We start from the raw sequence: 21,703 nt of genomic DNA on the forward strand, positions 1-21,703 counted from the left end.
AAACTCCAGTACTTTGGCCACCTCATGCGAAAAGTTGACTCATTGGAAAAGACTCTGATGCTGGGAGGGATTGGGGGCAGGAGGAGAAGGGGACGACAGAGGATGAGATGGCTGGATGGCATCACTGACTCGATGGACGTGAGTCTGGGTGAACTCCGGGAGTTGGCGATGGACAGGGAGGCCTGGCGTGCTGCGATTCATGGGGTCGCAAAGAGTCGGACACGACTGAGGACTGAACTGAACTGAACTGAACTGAAAGACAATGGCAATGAAAATGAGAATTAAACCATGGTTTGAAAAAGGAGAATTTTGCCAAGGGAGAATGAGCAGTATTAGGAGACTGGTTGAATACTTCTATGATAGCCTTTTTTGAAATGTAGAATTAAAACATGGTACAGAACTCTGAGCTTCTGTGGCTCATTAGTAAAGAATCTGCCTATCAATGCAGAAGACACAGGAGACGCGGGTTTGATCCCTGGGTCAGGAAGATCCCCTGGAGGAGGAAATGGCAACCCACTCAGGGATTCTTACCTGGGAAATCCTCTGCACAGAGGAGCCTGGTGGGCTATAGTCCATAGTGTCGCAGAGTCGGACACACCTGAGCGTGCATGTGTACACACGCACATAGCACTCTACACGGCACAGTCTTTTTAGTCTGTAGCGATTTGTGTATATGTCTGTCTCACAGCTCCGAGAGGGCAGCACCTAGTTCACTGGTACACCAAGATCCAGTCTGTGAATATTTACTGACTAAATGAAAAAAAGTGTCAACAAATGATGAGGTCACAAAAAAGGGATAAGTAACAAGAAAATTCGTCTCAAAATTTGGAGATTGTCTGGGAGCGTGGTGCTAGACATATGCTTTGATAGCTATGCAGACGTGTCCTGGAGGCAGCTGTAAATACAGAAGTCAAATTTCAGTGAGAGATCAGGGCTAGGGAAACAATTTTGGAATTATACATTCATTTATTCAGTCGGCCTATACCTATTATAGTCCAGACACCGAACTAGGCCTCAGAAATACAAATATAAACTATTAACTGTTCTTACTGTGTCCTCCATGAATGTGAAAAATACAGTTGCAATGTCTTTAATGCTTAATAATGATGTATACAAGATGCCACATGTGTTCAAAGGAAAGTGAACTTAGATTTGCTTAGAGAGAGAAGAAAACACTATAGTTTATTCTTAAGTGATATGGAAATATTAACTTGGTATGCAGAGTATGGAATGAGAGGTAGGAATTACAGAGACATGAGTAAAGATGTAAAAATTTAGTAATAATAATAATGTCTACCTCTTGTTGAAGACAATGTATCACATGTAGCTTTTTAGAGAAAAAAAAACTTTATTAGTCCTTTCAATGATCCCGAAGAAATATTAATAGGTCACCATAGATTATATATATCTTAAAATATTTTCCTCCTATGATCCTTTTGAAGCCTCTTGGCCTTCTATGTTACAGATCATTCTTTCCTTTTCCTTCTAACTTATTTATAATTTATACCCTTATATTTTAGAGAATTTATACTATATTGAAAAGAACATGGTATTTTAGATCATAGGGACCTGGATTCATACCTAAGCTCTGACACTTATTGGTTGTTCCTTTGTCCTATTCTATACATCCTGATGATATCTCTGAGGTGTAAATGATGCTTTGTACACAAATAGGTAACAGACAGTAACCACATGTTAATTCCTTTCTTTACTCTGCTCTCTGGCAAAAGGAGGGAACCTAATAATTTACCTAAGTGATAATTAAAAGGAAACTAATTGAAAGCTCATATCCTACTTTAAATTGCAAGAATACTATAGAGTATAATGAACTGCAAAGTTCTACAAGTGGAAATGTTTGCCTATATGGGGCCTCAGTTGTTGCCACAGGATACCCAGCTTTAATGCTTTCATAGTAAGTTGGACATGATGGAGGAATAGCAAAGGAGTCCATGATTATGGAAGGGAAGATGATAAAACTTCAAAAGCAAAATTCCTTTTACACAGACATTGAAGAAAACCTGAAGAGGATTTGATTTCCTCAACAGTCTCTCCAGACTGAGAGCTGGTCTGAGCCTGGGACCCCTGGGCTCTGTTATAATTCCTCCCACATCTGTCCCTGGTCCCTCCAGACTTCAATCTGCAGAATCACAGTCACTGAGAGCTGGAAGGGATGAATCCTGGAGACCCAAGAGTAAAGGCATGGAATCTCTGCTAAAGGGAGTTAGTTCTCTCTTCCTATCCTCAGCTCTACTTAGGCTGAGCTTTGTTCTCACTGGCTTCTATCTTCAGTCTCTTCCACCCCTGGGGCTGCAGACTAACCAGCCTATTAATGAGCAGTCACAGGCTGTGACCTCATTAAAAAGTTGTTAATAAGACATGCTGCTGTTCAGGGAGCACAGCTGAAGGAGGCTCCCAGTGGCTTCTCCTGGGGCCTGGAGCGAGAGCTTAGGTGAACAGACAGGATCAGATCTGGGGAGAGGGTAATGAACTCAGGCTGCATTAGTCACACCTAATGAACTCAGGCTGCAGAGTCACACCTAATGAAATCCTGCTAGAAAGCAGGCCAATTTTAAAGCTTAAGTCCCTGCTGACCTGCAGAGTGGGTGGGATCCAGAGCAGCAGTGATTTTCTCTGAGCTCTCAGCTCTGCTTGCTGCCTGCTCCGCTCACCCACTATGATGGAGGACTTCAAATTCTGAGATTAAAAAAAAAAAAAAAAATTCTGAGATTAAGAGGTGGTTTTCCTTTGCACTGAATTTTGGTTTCATGATCTCTCCTCTGACCAGTTACAAAGGGCTTTTGACTGATGTCTATGTTATAGACTGTGTCCCTTTGCCACCCATTCTCCATACCACTACCAAAGTAATTTTTCCAAAATACACACTTGACAGTTTCTTCATACTAAAAACCCTCTTAATTAATCCATCCAGTTCACGAAACAGTGTTCAAACACCCTGGCTTTTATTATTCTCATCATCATCATCGACATCACCACCACTGTCATCAGCATCTTCATAATGCTTAACTTTTCTATATAGAAATTACTATGTGCTCAGCCTTGGTTTTTAGTGATTTACATATACTCACTCATTTAATTCTCTCAACAAAAATGTGGAATAGGTTTTATGATTATCTTCACTTTACAGAAGACGAAATACAGTTGCAGAGGTGCTAAATAATTTGCCCAATATCACAGAGTTGTCAAGTTACAGAAGCAGGATAAAACCCAGGCATTTTAGCTTCTGGTTCATGCTCTTTCCCAGGTATTGGAAAACTATACAGGCCAAATTCAACCTTCCATGGGTGTTATATAGTTCATGAGTTAAGAATGGTTTTTACTTGGCTTTTAAATGGTTAATAAATTAAAAAAATTATATTCCTCGACACATAAAAAGTATATAAAATCCAGGCCATCTGATGCGAAGAACTGACTCAATTGAAAAGACACTGATGCTGGGAAAGATTGAAGATGGGAGGAAAAGGGGACAACAGAGGATGAGATGGTTGGACGGCATCACTGACTCGACGGACATGAGTCTGAGCAAGCTCTGCAAGTTGGTGAAGAACAGGGAAGCCGGGTGTGCTGAAGTCCACGGGGTCGCAAACGGTCAGACACGACTGAGCGACTGAACTGAATGTATTTACTGTTTTTTCTTTGTTTGCTTGGGCTTTTGGTGTCATATCTAAGAATCCATTTCCAAATCTAAGATCATGAAGATGTACGCTTGTGCTGTATTTTAAGAACTCTGTAGTTTGAATTCTTACAGTTAAGTCATTGATCCATTTTGAGTTAATTTTTGTTTATGATGTGAAGTAAGAATCTCTGTCACCTGAGATTCTGATAGGGATTGTGTTGACTCCGTAGATGAATCTGAAGCACATTGCTATCTCAATGATATTAAGTTTTTTTGATTCATGAACCTTGGATACTTTTACATTCATTTAGATCTTCTTTAATTTCCTTCAATGTTTTACAACTTTCAGAGTATAAGGTTTGTACTTCTGTTACATTTATTCCTATATGTTTTATTCTTTTTTATGTAATTGCAAACAGAAATTCTAAATTTTATTTTTCAGCTTGTTCACTGCAAGTGTATAAAAATACAATTATGTGTATTCATCATGTATCCTGCAAAAAAAAAAGGTAGATAAAATCCAAATTCTAGTACCTAGAAGTAAAGTTTTATTGAAATTCAGCCATGCTCATTCATTTACATATCATAGTTACTTCATGCTATAACATCAAAACTGAATGGTTGTTTGAAGTTCATACATTAGTGGTACTTTCATCTTCTGCTTGGGCATTGATAATCATGGGGATGCACAAGAACAAAGTTGTAAGTATATGAAGCGACATATTAACTAAACGTATTGCGGTGATCATTTTGAAATGTGTACATGTATTAAATTATTATGCTGTACCTTAAACTTATAAAATGTTATATGTCAATTATATCTAAATAAAACTGGAAAAAAATTTCCAGGAGCTGGGAGGTAAACATAGGAGGGAAATGGTCACAGCTTAATTGGTCAGTTCTTTTTGTAGCTGTTTTCAAGTTATAAGAGTATGTTCACAGCCCTGTTTGCTGCTAAGAGTGAATTACTCTTGCAAAAAGTAAACATTACAAGTTTAAGAGAAAAGCACAGTGATGAGGTTACTGCTTGACATCTTGAGTGCCATGTATACTTCTGTACTGTAACATTTATTTTGTTACCAGTGCATAGACATCTCAAAAATATACAAGCAACTCCTCCAGCTCAACTCCAGAAAAATAAATGACCCAATCAAAAAATGGGCCAAAGAACTAAATAGACATTTCTCCAAAGAAGACATACAGATGGCTAACAAACACATGAAAAGATGCTCAACATCACTCATTATCAGAGAAATGCAAATCAAAACCACAATGAGGTACCATTTCATGCCAGTCAGAATGGCTGCAATCCAAAAGTCTACAAGCAATAAATGCTGGAGAGGGTGTGGAGAAAAGGGAACCCTCTTACACTGTTGGTGGGAATGCAAACTAGTACAGCCACTATGGAGAACAGTGTGGAGATTCCTTAAAAAACTGGAAATAGAACTGCCTTATGATCCAGCAATCCCACTGCTGGGCATACACACTGAGGAAACCAGAAGGGAAAGAGACATGTGTACCCCAGTGTTCATCGCAGCACTGTTTATAATAGCCAGGACATGGAAGCAACCTAGATGCCCATCAGCAGATGAATGGATAAGAAAGCTTTGGTACATATACACAATGGAGTATTACTCAGCCATTAAAAAGAATACATTTGAATCAGTTCTAATGAGATGGATGAAACTGGAACCTATTATACAGAGTGAAGTAAGCCAGAAAGAAAAACACCAATACAGTATACTAACGCATATACATGGAATTTAGAAAGATGGTAACAATAACCCTGTGTACGAGACAGCAAAAGAGACACTGTTGTATAGAACAGTCTTATGGACTCTGTGGGAGAGGGGGAGGGTGGGGAGATTTGGGAGAATGGCATTGAAACATATATAATATCATGTATGAAAGGAGTCGCCAGTCCAGGTTCGATGCACGATACTGGATGCTTGGGGCTGGTGCACTGGGATGACCCAGAGGGAGGGTATGGGGAGGGAGGATGGAGGAGGGTTCAGGATGGGGAACACAGGTATACTTGTGGCAGATTCATTTTGATATTTGGCAAAACTAATACAATATTGTAAAGTTTAAAAATAAAGTAAAATTTAAAACTTTTGAAAAAAAAAAAGAAAAAAGTTATATCAAATGTCACATTTTAAAGAGCAGAGGAGTGTAGAATATTCTGACATCAAATTAGATGGTAAATCATTGTATTTATAATGTAATGATATTCAGGCTTTGCCAAGCATAGACAATACATGTAGACATTACTACACCAAGTACTCACTGGAATATTTCCAACTTACAGAAAGCAACAGCCAGAGAAATTTGAAAACTCAATGGAATATCTTATTATGGCAGAAAGTCTTTACAAAAAAGAAAAAATTAAAGTGGGGCTGCAAGCAAAGCCTCCAAGTGGCTCATTTGTTAGCCAAACAAGGAAAGCCTTTTACCAATGATGAGTTGATAAAATTATGTTTGACTGGAACAACCAAAACAAATGTGTCTAGAGAAAATAAACTTGCTTAAAACAATTATCATTTTGGTGAGAACTGATCCTTGAGGAATTGAAGACCTCGGGAGCAGTATCAGTACCAGTCAATTAAAAAGTAAAGCGAGTGATTATGAGTGGTTTTCTGTGGCTTTTGATGAATTTACTGATGTTACTGGGACTGCTCATTTGTTGTTATTTATTCAGAGTTAATAATGAATTTAAACTGATTGAAGAATTAACATTCTCCCCCATTCTTCTTCTTTTATTTTATTTTTAAAAATTATTTGTTTTTTAATTGAAGGATAATTGCTTTACAGAATTTTGTTGTTTTCTTCCAAACCTCAATATGAATTAGCCATAGGTATATATATATCCCATCCCTTTTGAACCTCCCCCCATCTCCCTCCCCATCCCACCCCTCTAGGTTGATATAGAGCCCCTCTTTGAGTTTCCTGAGCCATACAGCAAATTCCCATTGGCTATCTATTTTACATATGGTAATGTAAGTTTACATGTTACTCTTTCCATACATCTCACCCTCTCTTCCCCTCTCCCGATGTCCATGTCTATTCTCTATGTCTGTTTCTCCATTGCTGCCCTGTAAATAAATTCTTCAGTACCATTTTTCTAGATTCCGTATATATATATTAGAATATGAAATTTATCCTTCTCTTTCTGACTTACTTCACTCTGTATAATAGGCTCTAGATTCATCCACTTCATTAGAACTGACTCAAAGGCATTCCTTTTTATGGCTAAATACTATTCCATTGTGTATATGTACCACAACTTTTTTATCCATTCATCTGTCGATGGACATCTAGGTTGCTTCCATGTTATAGCTATTGTAAATAGTGCTGCAATGAACAATGGGATACATGTGTCTTTTTGAATTTTGGTTTCTTCAGGGTATATGTCTAGGAGTGGGAGTGCTGGGTCATATGGTGGTTTTATTCCTAGTTTTTTTAAGGAATCTCCATACTGCCTTCCAAAGTGGCTGTGTCAGCTTACATTTCTACCAACAGTGCAAGAGCATTCCCTTTTCTCCACATCCTCTCCAGATTTATTGTTTGTCGACTTTTTGATGATGGCCATTCTGACTGGTGTGAGGTCATATCTCATTGTAGTTTTGATTTGCATTTCTCTAATAATGAGCAATGTTGAGCATCTTTTCATGTGTTTCTTAGCCATCTGTATGTCTTCTTTGGAGAAATGTCTGTTTAGGTCTTTTTCCCACTTTTTGATTGGATTGTTTGTTTTTCTGGTATTGAATTGTATGAGGTGCTTGTATATTTTGGAAATCAATCATTTGTCAGTTGTTTCATTTGCTATTATTTTCTCCCATTCTGAGGATTGTCTTTTCACCTTGCTTATCGTTTCCTTTGCTGTGCAAAAGCTTTTAAGTTTAATCAGGTCCCACTTGTATACTTTTGTTTTTATTTCCGTTACTCTAGGAGGTGGGTCCTAGAGGATCTTGCTTTGATTTATGTCATCGAGTGTTCTGCCTATGCTTTCCTCTAAGAGTTTTATAGTTTCTGGTCTTACATTTAGGTCTTTAATCCATTTTGAGTTTATCTTTGTGTATTGTGCTAGGAAGTGTTCTAATTTCATTCTTTTACATGTAGCTGTCCAGTTTTCCCAGCACCATTTATTAAAGAGGCTTTCTTTGCCCCCTTGTATATTCTTGCCTCCTTTGTCAAAAATAAGGTACCCATAGGCACATGGGTTTATTTTTGGGCTTTATATGTTGTTCCATTGGTCTATATTTCTGTTTTTGTGCCAGTACCATACTCTCTTGATGACTGTAGCTTTGTAGTATAATCTGAAGTCAGGAAGGGTGATTCCTCCAGCTCCATTCTTTTTTCTCAAGACTGCTTTGGCTATTCAGGGTCTTTTGTGTTTCCATATTAATAGTGAAATTTTTTGTTCTAGTTCTGTGGAAAATGCCATTGGTAATTTGATAGAGATCACACTGAATCTGTAGATTGCATTTGGGAGTATAGTCTTTTTCACAATATTGATTCTTCCTACTCAGGAACATGGAATATCTCTCCACGTGTTTATGTCATCTTTGATTTCTTTCATTAGTGTCTTAAAATTTTCTGTGTACAGTTCTTTTGTCTCCTTAGGTAAGTTTATTCCTAGATATTTAATTCTTTTTGTTGCACTGGTGCATGGGATTGATGCCATAATTTCTCTTTCTGAGTTTTCATCATTACTATATAGAAATGCAAGTGATTTCTGTGTATTGATTTTGTATCCTGCAACTTTGCTAAATTCACTGATTAGCTTTAGTAATTTTCTGATACTATCTTTAGGGTTTTCTATGTACAGTATCATGTCATCTGCAAACAGTGAGAGCTTTACTTCTTCTTTCCTGATCTGGATTCCTTTTACTTCTTTTTCTTTGATTGCTGTAGCTAGAACTTCCAGAACTATGTTGAATAATAGTGGTGAAACTGGACCCCTTGTCTTCTTCCTGATCGTAGGGGGAATGCTTTCAGTTTTTCACCATTGAGAATAATGTTTGCTGTAGGCTTATCATATATGGCCTTTACTATATTGAGGTAGGTTCTTTCTATGCTGATTTTCTGAAGAGTTTTAATCATAAATGGGTGCTGAATTTTGTTAAAGACTTTTTCTGCTTCTATTGAGATAATCATATGGTTTTTATTTTTCAGTTTGTTAATATGGTATATCACATTGATTGATTTGCATTCTTCAATAAGAATCTTTGCATTCTTGGAATAAACCCAACTTGATCATGGTGTATGAGCTTTTTGATGTGCTGCTGAATTCTGTTTGCTAAAATTTTGTTGAGGATTTTTGCATCTATGTTCATCAGTGATATTGGTCTGTAGTTTTCTTTTTTTGTATTGTCTTTGTCTGGTTTTAAAAATATGGAATGCTTCATGAATTTTCATGTCATCCTTGTGCAGTGGCCATGCTAATCTCTGTATCATTCCAATATTATTATATGTGCTGCCGAAGTGAGCACCCATTCTTATTTTTTAAAGTTTTCTTTTACTTTGAATTTGAGTTAATTACTTGCTTAATTAGCTATTCAGTGGTGGCAGTGGTTTAGTCTCTTAGTCATGTCTGACTCTTGTGACCCCATGGACTGTAGCCCACAGGGCATGATACTAAAAAAAAAGAGAGAATTGAGATTCAAGGCATCTGAATTTTGTTTAAACATATGTAATAAAATATCTTTGAACCTTGCTTTCCTTAGCTATAAAATGAGGGACTCAGTCAGATAAGGTACTTGCTAAGAGTAAATGAGGTTCGTGACATTGTACAGGAGACAGGGATCAAGACCATTCCCATAGAAAAGAAATGCAAAAAAGCAAAATGGCTGTCTGGGGAGGCCTTACAAATAGCTATGAAAAGAAGAGAAGCGAAAAGCAAAGGAGAAAAGGAAAGATATAAACATCTGAATGCAGAGTTCCAAAGAATAGCCAGAAGAGATAAGAAAGCCTTCTTCAGCAATCAATGCAAAGAAATAGAGGAAAACAACAGAATGGGAAAGACTAGGGATCTCTTCAAGAAAATCAGAGATACCAAAGGAACATTTCATGCAAAGATGAGCTCGATAAAGGACAGAAATGGTATGGACCTAACAGAAGCAGAAGATATTAAGAAGAGATGGCAAGAATACACAAAAGAACTGTACAAAAAAGATCTTCATGACCCAGATAATCATGATGGTGTGATCATGACCTACAGCCAGACATCCTGGAATGTGAAGTCAAGTGGGCCTTCGAAAGCATCACTACAAACAAAGCTAGTGGAGGTGATGGAATTCCAGTTGAGCTCTTTCAAATCCTGAAAGATGATGCTGTGAAAGTGCTGCACTCAATATGCCAGCACATTTGGAAAACTCAGCAGTGGCCACAGGACTGGAAAAGGTCAGTTTTCATTCCCATCCCAAAGAAAGGCAATGCCAAAGAATGCTCAAACTACCACACAATTACACTCATCTCACACGCTAGTAAGTAATGCTCAAAATTGTCCAAGCCAAGCTTCAGCAATATGTGAACTGTGAACTTTCTGATGTTCAAGCTTTAGAAAAGGCAGAGGAACCAGAGATCAAATTGCCAACATCCGCTGGATCATGGAAAAAGCAAGAGAGTTCCAGAAAAACATCTATTTCTGCTTTATTGACTATGCCAAAGCCTTTGACTGTGTGGATCACAATAAACTGTGGAAAATTCTGAAAGAGATGGGAATACCAGACCACCTGATCTGCCTCTTGAGAAATTTGTATGCAGGTCAGGAAGCAACAGTTAGAACTGGACATGGAACAACAGACTGGTTCCAAATAGGAAAAGGAGTTCGTCAAGGCTGTATATTGTCACCCTGTTTATTTAACTTATATGCAGAGTACATCATGAGAAACGCTGGACTGGAAGAAACAGAAGCTGGAATCAAGATTGCCGGGAGAAATCTCAATAACCTCAGATATGCAGATGACACCACCCTTATGGCAGAAAGTGAAGAGGAACTCAAAAGCCTCTTGATGAAAGTGAGAGAGGAGAGTGAAAAAGTTGGTTTAAAGCTCAACATTCAGAAAACGAAGATCATGGCATCCGGTCCCACCACTTCATGGGAAATAGATGGGGAAACAGTGGAAACAGTGTCAGACTTTATTTTTCTGGGCTCCAAAATCACTGCAGATGGTGACTGCAGCCATGAAATTAAAAGACGCTTACTCCTTGGAAGGAAAGTTATGACCAACCTAGATAGCATATTCAAAAGCAGAGACATTACTTTGCCAACAAAGGTTCGTCTAGTCAAGGCTATGGTTTTTCCCGTGGTCATGTATGGATGTGAGAGTTGGACTGTGAAGAAGGCTCAGCACTGAAGAATTGATGCTTTTGAACTGTGGTGTTGGAGAAGACTCTTGAGAGTCCCTTGGACTGCAAGGAGATCCAATCAGGCCATTCTAAAGGAGATCAGCCCTGGGATTTCTTTGGAAGGAATGATGCTAAAGCTGAAATTTCAGTACTTTGGCCACCTCATGCGAAGAGTTGACTCATTGGAAAAGACTCTGATGCTGGGAGGGATTGGGGGCAGGAGGAGAAGGGGACGACAGAGGATGAGATGGCTGGATGGCATCACTGACTCGATGGACGTGAGTCTGGGTGAACTCCGGGAGTTGGCGATGGACAGGGAGGCCTGGCGTGCTGCAATTCATGGGGTGGCAAAGAGTCAGACACGACTGAGCGACTGATCTGATCTGATCTGATCTGAAGAGTAAATACCTATATTTGGATCTACAATATGCTTAGTGCTATCATAAATGGTTTATATGTAATATTTACTCTTAAAAACACACCTACAATATAGACACTATTCTTACATGCATCATTTTACAGATGAGGAAAGAGGCATAGAGAATTTGATTTACTTTCCCATGGTCACCCTCCTAGTAAATGACAGAATATGATAAAAGCCCCTTTATGTAAAGTAATATTCCCTTATTTTAGCAATTTGTGGCTTTTCTTTTATAATTTTTATTGTTGAGTAAATTATAAAGTTCTGAAGGCAGTAATTGTGTTTTATGGTCTTTTGTATTTTCACATCAACAAACACAAATTTTTGAAATTGAAAAGCACTAGCCAAAACATAGGGGATTGATTCCCTGGGGATTCAGACAGTAAAGTATCTGCCTGCAATTCAGGAGACCTGGGTTTGATCCCTGGGTTGTGAAGGTCCCATGGACAAGGAAATGGCTATCCACTCCAGTATTCTTGCGTGGAGAATCCCATGGGCAGAGGAGCCTGCCAAGCTACAGTCCATTGGGTTGCAAAGAGTTGGACAAGACTGAACAAATAACACTTTTACTTTTCAGGCAAAACATAACAGTTGTCAATAAAGCCTATACTGGAGTAGATAGGATCCATAATAAGCCTTGAAGAAAAAAGCCTCATGACTGAAATTATGTTTGTGAAAATTTGAAATTACTTCAACAATGCTTACAGACTTGGAAAAAAAACTCAGAGAGAAAATTGGAAATTCCAATCATTCTACCTGGGAAAAATAGCCTGAGAAGAGTTGGCTGAGGATATTGGGTTATAAAGGAATAGTCATTGGAAGGACTGATACTGAAGCTGAAACTCCAATACTTTAGCCACCTGATGCAAAGAACTGACTCAGGAAAAGACCCTGATGCTAGGAAAGATTGAAGGCTGGAGGAGAAGGGGCCAACAGAGGCTGAGATGGTTGGATGGCATCACTGATTTGATGGATATGAGTTTGAGTGAGGTCCAGGAGTTGGTGATGGACAGGGAAGCCTGGTGTGCTGCAGTCCATGGGGTCGCAAAGAGTTGGACACAACTGAGTGACTGAACTGAACTGAAAGGCATAGTTGCAGGGATTAGTGATACACTTTTCTCTCTCCATGCTAAATACCAACAAATTTAGGAGCCAATACTGCCTTTGGGCCATGCAAAATGAAGTGAATGAATGAGAAGTATTTTGACCTTAAGGGATGATAGACTTTTTTTTTCTATTAAATGGAGTTTGATTTGTCTTAAACACAATAAATGCCAAGAGAACTTCCTGTCTGCAAGTTAACATTTCAAAGAGTTTTGTCCTGCTCCCAAAGTAAGTCACTTTGGTGCAAATTTACAGAGTAAATATGCCATGTGTTTTGCTCTGGAATGTATTCGCCACAGAAATGTCAAATGAGAAAAAAAATAAGTGCATAACAAGTAAGCAGAGGAATTTGATAGGTGTGATGATCAGTTCAGTTCAGTTGCTCAGTCATGTCCGATTCTTTGCGACCCCATGAACGCAGCACACCAGGCCTCCCTGTCCATCACCAACTCCCGGAGTTGACCCAAACTCACGTCCATCGAGTCAGTGATGCCATCCAGCCATCTCATCCTCTGTCGTCCCCTTCTCCTCCTGCCCCCAATCCCTCCCAGCATCAGTCTTTTCCAATGAGTCAACTCTTCACATGAGGTGGCCAAAGTACTGGAATTTCAGTTTTAGCATCATTTCTTCCAAAGAAATCCCAGGGTTGATCTCCTTTAGAATGGACTGGTTGGATCTCCTTGCAGTCCAAGGGACTCTCAAGAGTCTTCTCCAACACCACAGTTCAAAAGCATCAATTCTTCAGTGCTCAGGTTTCTTCACAGTCCAACTCTCACATCCATACATGACCACAGGCTATGGTTTAGCCTTGACTAGATGGACCTTTGTTGGCAAAGTAATGTCTCTGCTTTTGAATATGCTATCTAGGTTGGTCATAACTTTCCATCCAAGGAGTAAGCGTCTTTTAATTTCATGGCTGCAATCACCACCTGCAGTGATTTTGGAGCCCCCCAAAATAAACTCTGGCACTGTTTCCACTGTTTCCCCAAATATTTCCCATGAAGTGATGGGACCAGATCCCATGATCTTAGTTTTCTGAATGTTGAGTTTTAAGCCAACTTTTTCACTCTCCTCTTTCACTTTCATCAAGAAGCTTTTTAGTTCCTCTTCACTTTCTGCCATAAGGGTGGTATCATCTGCATATCTGAGGTTATTGATATTTCTCCCAGCAATCTTGATTCCGGCTTTTGTTTCTTCCAGCCCAGCGTTTCCCATGATATACTCTGCATATAAGTTAAATAAGCAGGGTGACAATATACAGCCTTGACGTACTCCTTTTCCTATTTGGATCCAGTCTGTTGTTCCATGTCCAGTTCTATCTGTTGCTTCCTGACCTGCATATAGGTTTCTCAAGAGGCAGGTGTGAGATAGGACTAATCTATTTCTATATTGCTTTGTCTTCACTGTGCTTTTCAACAGCCCTTTCAATAGCTAGTTTTTGGCCTAGAGGAGATGTGAATAGATGCAGAGAGGAATCCAAACATGGAACTGATTGTTCCTCGCTTAATAAATTTAGTTATACCTCAAAATGCCTACAGAATGCAGTTCTGACACCCATAGCCTTATGGAAGGTCCAACCAAGGGCATTCTTCACCTCACTATTTCTCAAGCTGTAGATGATGGGGTTCAACATGGGAGTTACAACCGTGTAGCACAGTGATAGCACTTTTTTGCTCTCAGGAGAATTATTGGACTTAGGCCGAAAGTAGGTGAGGCTTAAAGATACATAGAAGAGGGAGACAACAAGTAGGTGGGATGAGCAGGTAGAGAAGGCTTTATGCTTCCCCTTAGCCGATGGAATCTTCAGGATGGCAGCAGCGATGCGAGTGTAGGAACATAGGATCAGCAAGCAGGGAATCATGACAACCAGAATGGTTCCAATGATGGCATAGATCTCAAATAGCGCTGTGTCTGCACAGATCAGCCTCAGCACAGGAGGGCTGTCACAGAAGAAGTGGTTCACCTTGTTGATGCCACAGAATGGAAAGCTGAAGAGCCATGTGGTCTGCACAGTAGCCATGGGAATGCCTGGAAACCAGGAGACAGCTGCCAGTTTGGCACGTGTCCTTGGGTTCATGATGACTGGGTAGTGCAAGGGACTGCAGATGGCTACATAGCGGTCATAGGCCATGGTGGCCAGGAGGAAGCATTCAGAAACCCCAAAGAAGAAGAGGAAATACATCTGAGTGGCACAGCCAAGAAAGGAGATGGTTGTGTCCTGGGCAATCAGGGTCCCCAGCATCTTGGGCACAATGACTAGGTTGAAGCCAATCTCTAAGAAGGACAAGTTCCTGAGGAAGAAGTACATGGGGCTGTGCAGCGTGGGGTCAGCCAAGGTAACCAGAATGATGAGGCTGTTTCCCAGCAGAGTGACCAGGTAGATGAATAGAAATGTCAGGAAAAGTAATGACTGTATTTCAGTAGGTAAGGAAGAGAAACTCATGAGGCTAAACTCATTAACTTTTGTCCAGTTTCCTTCAACCATTGATACAGGAATGAACCCCCAGCTGTGGTCACGGAGAGAGACTCTTGATTGGAAGAGTCAGATTCTAGATTTGTTGTTGGGATTCCTTTTAGTGTCAGGGAAAGAAGCACAATCAGGATCTCAGTTGTAAGAGAAAAGGTCTTGTGTTATCTGAGAATAAAGACACAAGGAAGAAAGACCAGAGCCTGGGTTCTGAAATGGGTGATCTCTCATCTTTCCCATCTTACTCTTTATGATTCATTTCCCACTTTGTTACTGTGTTTGCTAAAACAATTTGGATCATATCCACACACACTCATTTTCTGATGCACACTTAATACCCTCACAGTGTGGTTAAGTGAGAGGGGTCCTGAGGCAATTAGGTGGAGTCAGATGGAGAAACAGTAGAAAATTTCTATTTATACCTATTATGTCTCCCCCTTCTTCAAAGATTCATGGTGTCTGACTTCTCCACCTATTACTAGAAATAATGCTAACTTAAAAAAAAACATTTATTTATTTGTTTCTTCATTTATTTGGTTGTGCTGGGTCTTGTTTTCAGCATGAGGGATGTAGTTCCCTGATCAGGGATCTAACTTGGCTGCCTGCATTGGGAGGGCAGATTCTTAGCCACTGGACCACCAGGGAAGTCCCAGTAATTACTTTTTTGTACATATTTAAGGACTGTAATCCTAAAACAACTTGAGAGGGTATATAAATAGAAAAACTCAACTGTTTTATCATGTTTTGTTTTGAGGTGACCCAAAGTAGTAGAAAAAGTGGAAAGGAGATGTAAAGAAAGGATGTAGCAGTTTTAATGCAAGTTTTCCCCCTTTTCAATGTACAAACAGTAGAGTACCTGATGTCATATAATGCTTATTCTTTCTTGTCTAATCAGATTATGAGGTGACCCCTTTAGGATATTTCTCCTCAGTCTAGAAAAGTCATAATTGACAATTGATTGTCAGGACCCAGAATATCCACTGGCTTTCAAAATTAAAATCTGAGAGGAGTATTTTAGTATACCTAAGCAGATAGTGAGTGTGTCCAAGAGTTCCAACTACTTCTCTTTCTAGACTGGACAAATCAAAAAAAGAAAAAGAAAGATTCTCACAAAAATTCTGCAAAAATTATGAGGAACATTAGAGTCAATGTGCAAAGAAAAACTGTTTTAAGTAAACAACCTGGTTTATATGAATAAGAGATAGAGCCTTAAATGATATGAAAAAATTCAATGTATATTCTACTTCTTTTGAGGCACTGGTGATATGATGATTGATTGCCTCTTTTAACTTTAGAATCTAATGAAGGAGATATTCAAATAATCAATTATTAAATCACAATGAAGGGCATGATACAGGAAATACATGGTACCTTGGGTGGGATGTATGAGAAATAGGAGTACCTACTGCAGTCTATGAAGGGTTTTCTAGGCAACAGGCAACAGGGGTGAATATGAAGTTTGCTAAAAGACAGGCAAAACATCTAGGGTGCTGTAGGAAATTATGAAGTTTAATCAAGAGTAAATGACTAGGGAAAATATCAAAATAGCTAAGCTAACACTTGAACTGAAAGTATTCCTCAGGATACAACAAAATAAATGGAAATATACTCATACCAGTATGTCCTTATCTTTATGCTATTTTTCTGTTAAATTTGAGGATAAGGAAATTTTTCTTTAACCATTCAGTTAGAAAACAAATAAAAATGAAAAAGTAAAATCACAAAAGCCACAACAAAAAGACCTTTTCCGCTACACACAAAAACACAGAACTATCTTACACAAATCAAAAAGCTAAATCTAAATGGATTAAAATTTAAATGTAAGGCCTGAAACTGTAAGAGTAAAATATTGACATCCAGGGAACTGAAGGAAGAAAAGAAGGGGAGTTTCTGTTTAAAGGGTATAAAGTTTCAGTTTTGTCAGATGAATTACTTTTAGAAATCTAATGTGCCTATAATTAACAAATTGTATTGTATAACTAAAATGTTTTAAAAAGTTCTCATGTTAAGTGTTCTTGCCACAACAAAAAAAATTCTTAAAAACAAAGACATTGGGAAAAGAAAAAAATCATGCAAAGAATATAATCATACATTTGAAATCAAAATGGCTATAAAACATGGGAAGATGTTCAAAGTTACTAAAAAGTAAGTACAAATTAAAAATAAGACTAAACAATTGTAGTACTCAGTTATGTTAAAAGTTAAGGGAAATAAACATGATAGGTAAGAAATGACAAATAAATCTCTCAATATAAATTAAAGAAACTTTGAACTAACAATATCTTATCTGCAATTTTAGACTAAGTTTGGGTGAAAATTGTGTTTACCTGAATGTTTTACTCAACCTTATTTATGATAGTGTAGTTGCAAACAAATGAACCAAAAGAACAAAAACAGCAAGTCGGTTAAATAAATTGTTATATCCCTGATATGAATTTCTAAGCTGAAATTTAGAATTATGTTATAAAATAATATTTAATAACATGAAGGCATATAAGTGAATGGAGTAGTTACAAAATAATATGTTTAGTGTGAAGATACTTATTTTAAAATATAAATTACATCTATAAAAGTGTGCTCTGTGTATATGTGCTCAGTTGTGTCTGACTCTTTGCAACCCTTTGGACTATAACCTGCTAGGCTCCTCTGTCCATGTGTTTTTCAAGGCAAGAATACTGGAGTGGATTATCAATTCCTTCTCCAGGGGATCTTTCCAACCAGGAATTGAACCCACATCTGTGTCTCCTGGATTGCAGGCAGGTTCTTTAGCGCCATCAGGGAAGTCGATATCCATAAATAGAAAAACTCAATTGCACTCATTTAAATGTTAAAATATTAATGCAGTGGTTATAAGTGTTAACTTTTTTCTTTTTGTTTCATGTGTCTATATTATTTATCTTGATGTTGTAATCTTTGTATTTGAATAAACACAAATATTATAATGAAATATTCATGCTACCTAAAACAACACTTAACATTTTAAAATACAATGATAAATTTGAAATTTTATCTGTAGTAACAGATTAAACAAATTATTATTATTCAACAAATTATTGTTATTTAACAAATAATAAAAACTGTCTATTGGTCTGTGGAGGGGTCACAAGAGCATTAATGAAAACTGTTATCAATAAAAGCAAAAATAAATGGGACCTAATAAACATTAAATCCCTTGTAAAACAAAAGAAACCACCAACAAAACAAAAAGACAACACACAGAATGGAAGAAAATACCTGCAAATGTTATTAGGACCAACAAGGGGTTAACATCCAAAATACATAAACAGCTTGTACAACTCAATATCAAAAAACCAAACAACCCAATCAAAAACTGAGCAGAAGGCCTGAATAGACACTTTTTCCCAAAAATGTACAGATGGCTAATGAGCATATGAAAAGATGTTCAATATGGCTAATAATTGGGGGGATTCCCTGATAGTTCAGTTGGTAAAGAATCTGCCTGCAAGTCAGGAGACCCTGGTTCAATTCCTGGGTTGGGCAGATCTGCTGGAGAAGGGATAGGCTACTCACTCCAGTATTCTAGGGCTAATAATCAGATAAATGCAAATCAAAACCATAGCGTGATATCACCTCACTCCTGTCAGAATAGCTATCATCGAAGAGTCTACAAATAACAATAATTTGCTGGCAAGAATGTGGAGAAAAGGGAACTCTTGTACCCTGTTGGTGGGAATGTAAATTTGTGCAGCCACCATGGAAAACAGGATGAGGTTACTCAAAAACTAAAAAGAGAACTACCATATGACCCAGCAATCCCACTGCTGAGTATATATCCTAAGAATATAAAAACATTGATTCAAAAGTATTTGTGCACATACACACACACACACATATAATGGACTATATTGCTCAGCCATAAAAAGAATGAAATTCTGCTATTTGAAATCATGTGCATGGACCTAGAAAACATAATGATTAGTGATACGTCAGAGAAGGACAAATATAGTATGATATCACTATATAAGGAATCTAAAAAAATAAAACAAACTAATGAATATAACAAAAAAGAAACAACCTCACAGAAATAGAAAACAAACTAGTGGTTACTAAAGGAGAGGGGGAATAGGGAGAGGCAAACTAAGGGTATGAGACTAAGAGACACAAAATTACTATGTATAAAATGGGTAAGAAACAAGGATGTATTACATCGTCTAAGAATTACAGTCATTAGCTTGTAATGACTTTGAATGGAATATAATCTATAAAAATATAGATTATATATATGGAATTTAGAAAGACTTTAAGGATGACCCTATATGGAAGACAGCAAAAGAAACACAGATGTAAAGAACAGACTTCTGGACTATGTGGGAGAAGGCAAGGGTGGGATGATGTGGGAGAATGGCATTGAAACATGTATATTACCATATATAAAACAGAATGACCAGTGCAGTTCCATGCATGAAGCAGGGCACTCAAAGCTGGTGCTCTGGGACAACTCGAAGAGATGGTTAGGGAGGGAGGTGGTGGGGGGAGGGTCAGGATGGTGGGACCAAGGTACACCCATGGCTGATTCATGTCGATGTGTGGCAAAAACCACCATGATATTGTAAAGTAATTCGCCTCCAATTAAAATAAATGATAAACTTTTTTTTTAAATAAAAAAGTTACTATGTATAAAATAGATAAGAAGCAAAGATATATTATATAGTACTGAGAGTTATAGCCATTAGCTTGTAATGACTTTGAATGGAATATAATCTATAAAAGTACTAAATAAATCACTATGCTCTACATCTGAAACTAATAAAACCTTTTAAATCAACTATACTTCAATTAAAAATGATCTCTCTACCTCAAAAACACAGGGAATGAAGATTCAACTCACCAAAAATATCAATAAGAAATGAACATGTAAAATTACTCTGTTTTCCCAGTACTAAAAATAAATACAAATTAGATAAATCAATAAATACCACTAGAATTCAATTTTGCTCATCAAACTTGGAAAAGTGAAAATAATCATAATGCTCAGTGCTAATAAGGGAGGTGGTATAGTAGAAATAATCTTTGATTTTGGTGTAAAAAAATTGTATAATTTTTCTGAAGAGCAATTTAGATAATTTAAATTAAATCTCTTAAAGTGGTCATACACTTTGTCTCAAGAACTCAGTGTTTCTAACTTAAACCAATAATCAGAGCCTCAGACAAAGACTTCACTTATAAACATATTCAGTGTTGTATCTCTCTAGTGTCAGAACTGGAAACAATCACTAATGAATAACTGACTAGGTCAATTATGACCTAAGACTTCAGAAAATATCATGTGATCATCTAAGCCTTTTTTGAAGAAATGCTATTGAATAACATCTATGACATAATATTAAAATTAAAAAACAAGAATAAATGTGTACATGTAAATTCCAACTTTGTAAATAAGAAAAAATAGGAAAACAACTGAAAGAATATGCCAGTTTTAGCAAAAATCACCTTTAAGTGGTGGGGAAAGGAATGAGTTACTTCCTAATTTTATTTTCTGATTATTCAAGCACTCAACAGTGAGCTACGTTTTGTTATGTAACAGCAACAAAGCAATAATGGTAAAAATGATGACTGTATGTTGTTACTATTTGCTGAATATAATAGAATTATGCTAGTATTTTTACTTTTTTAGTAGTCTGCTCCACAACAACTGTCTGATTTTGATGCTATTATTATCCTCCCTATGTTACTAATGGATGAACTGAAGTTTGGAGAGGTTAAGTACTTTCCTAGTTAAGGAGTTTGGTAAATTGTTTGCACAGCAGGAAAACGCAGGTCCTGCAATTAGAATCATAAAGAAAAAATATAGTAAAAGCAACACAAGTTTTGAACAAGGCCTATGTTTTGAACACAGAATACATTTTAGGTCTCACCTTTTGTCTTTCATTATCAGCTTTTCTGCACTTATTGGATGAATTACTTCCCTTCATGATTCTGTACAGAGGTTGGTGATTTTTTTTTTTCTATAAAAGGACAGACATAAAATATTTTAGGCTATATGAACCATACGATCTCTGTTGCAACTATACAACATCTAAACTAATGCACACATACAAAATACTGAATCTATATTATAATGTGCTGTGCTTAGTCACTCAGTTGTGTCTGACTCTTTGCGACCCTAGGGCCTGTAGCCTGCTAGGCTCCTCTGTCCATGGGATTCACCAGGCAAGAATACTGGAGTGGGTTGCCACGCCCTTCTCCAGAGGACCTTCCCCACCCAGGGGTCAAATCCAGGTCTCTACCACTAGCCCCACCTGGGAAGCCCATACAAACGGCAGGTACACAAATATACACAAAACCTAAACAAATGAGCATGTCCGAATACTGATTTTATTTATCAAAATTTGAATTTCATATAATTTTCAGATGCCATGAACTATTATTCTTCTTTTGATTTTTTTAATCATTTAAAAAATTTAAAAGCCATTTTTAGCCCATGGGCCATATGAAACAGGAGGCTAGCTGGAAGTTTGCCAGTCCTGCTCTGTATCTTTTCACACAACTTCACTTGTTGGCACACCTGCCTCCTTTATCCTGCTGACCTCTTCCTTCTCTTTTTTAAAACTCAGATATGTTTTCCCTGTGCTGCTTCCAGATGGGCTTATTCCTGGCTTTAAAAATAATTATCTTTAATTTTCTATGTTAATTATCTATTGAATCGGAATTTCCTACTTTAATTTGCAAACTCTTTCAGACAAGGAACTGTTTACTATTTGGAACA

The 21,703-nt window shown here is 37.6% G+C and overlaps 1 protein-coding gene and 1 non-coding gene across 2 annotated transcripts; both read right to left on the reverse strand.

Annotated features, from left to right (window-relative positions):
* Nucleotides 1-9,022: 9,022 nt before the first annotated feature.
* On the reverse strand, nucleotides 9,023-9,126 carry LOC133227221 (U6 spliceosomal RNA). Its single transcript, XR_009729773.1, has one exon. It is a non-coding gene; the product is annotated as a U6 spliceosomal RNA (small nuclear RNA).
* A 4,734-nt stretch (nucleotides 9,127-13,860) lies between these two features.
* On the reverse strand, nucleotides 13,861-15,475 carry LOC133261212 (olfactory receptor 10A5-like). Its single transcript, XM_061439727.1, has one exon. The coding sequence runs from the start codon at nucleotides 14,992-14,994 to the stop codon at nucleotides 14,026-14,028; it is 969 nt and encodes a 322-aa protein (XP_061295711.1). The 5' UTR covers nucleotides 14,995-15,475; the 3' UTR covers nucleotides 13,861-14,025.
* Nucleotides 15,476-21,703: the final 6,228 nt, after the last annotated feature.

This window comes from Bos javanicus, chromosome 15 (genome assembly GCF_032452875.1).
Source record: "Bos javanicus breed banteng chromosome 15, ARS-OSU_banteng_1.0, whole genome shotgun sequence".
NCBI classification, from domain to species: Eukaryota; Metazoa; Chordata; class Mammalia; order Artiodactyla; family Bovidae; genus Bos; species Bos javanicus.

Coding starts and splice junctions, on each gene's coding strand:
- LOC133261212 (XM_061439727.1), bottom strand. CDS start 14,994: ATGGTTGAAGGAAACTGGACAAAAGTTAATGAGTTTAGCCTCATGAGT.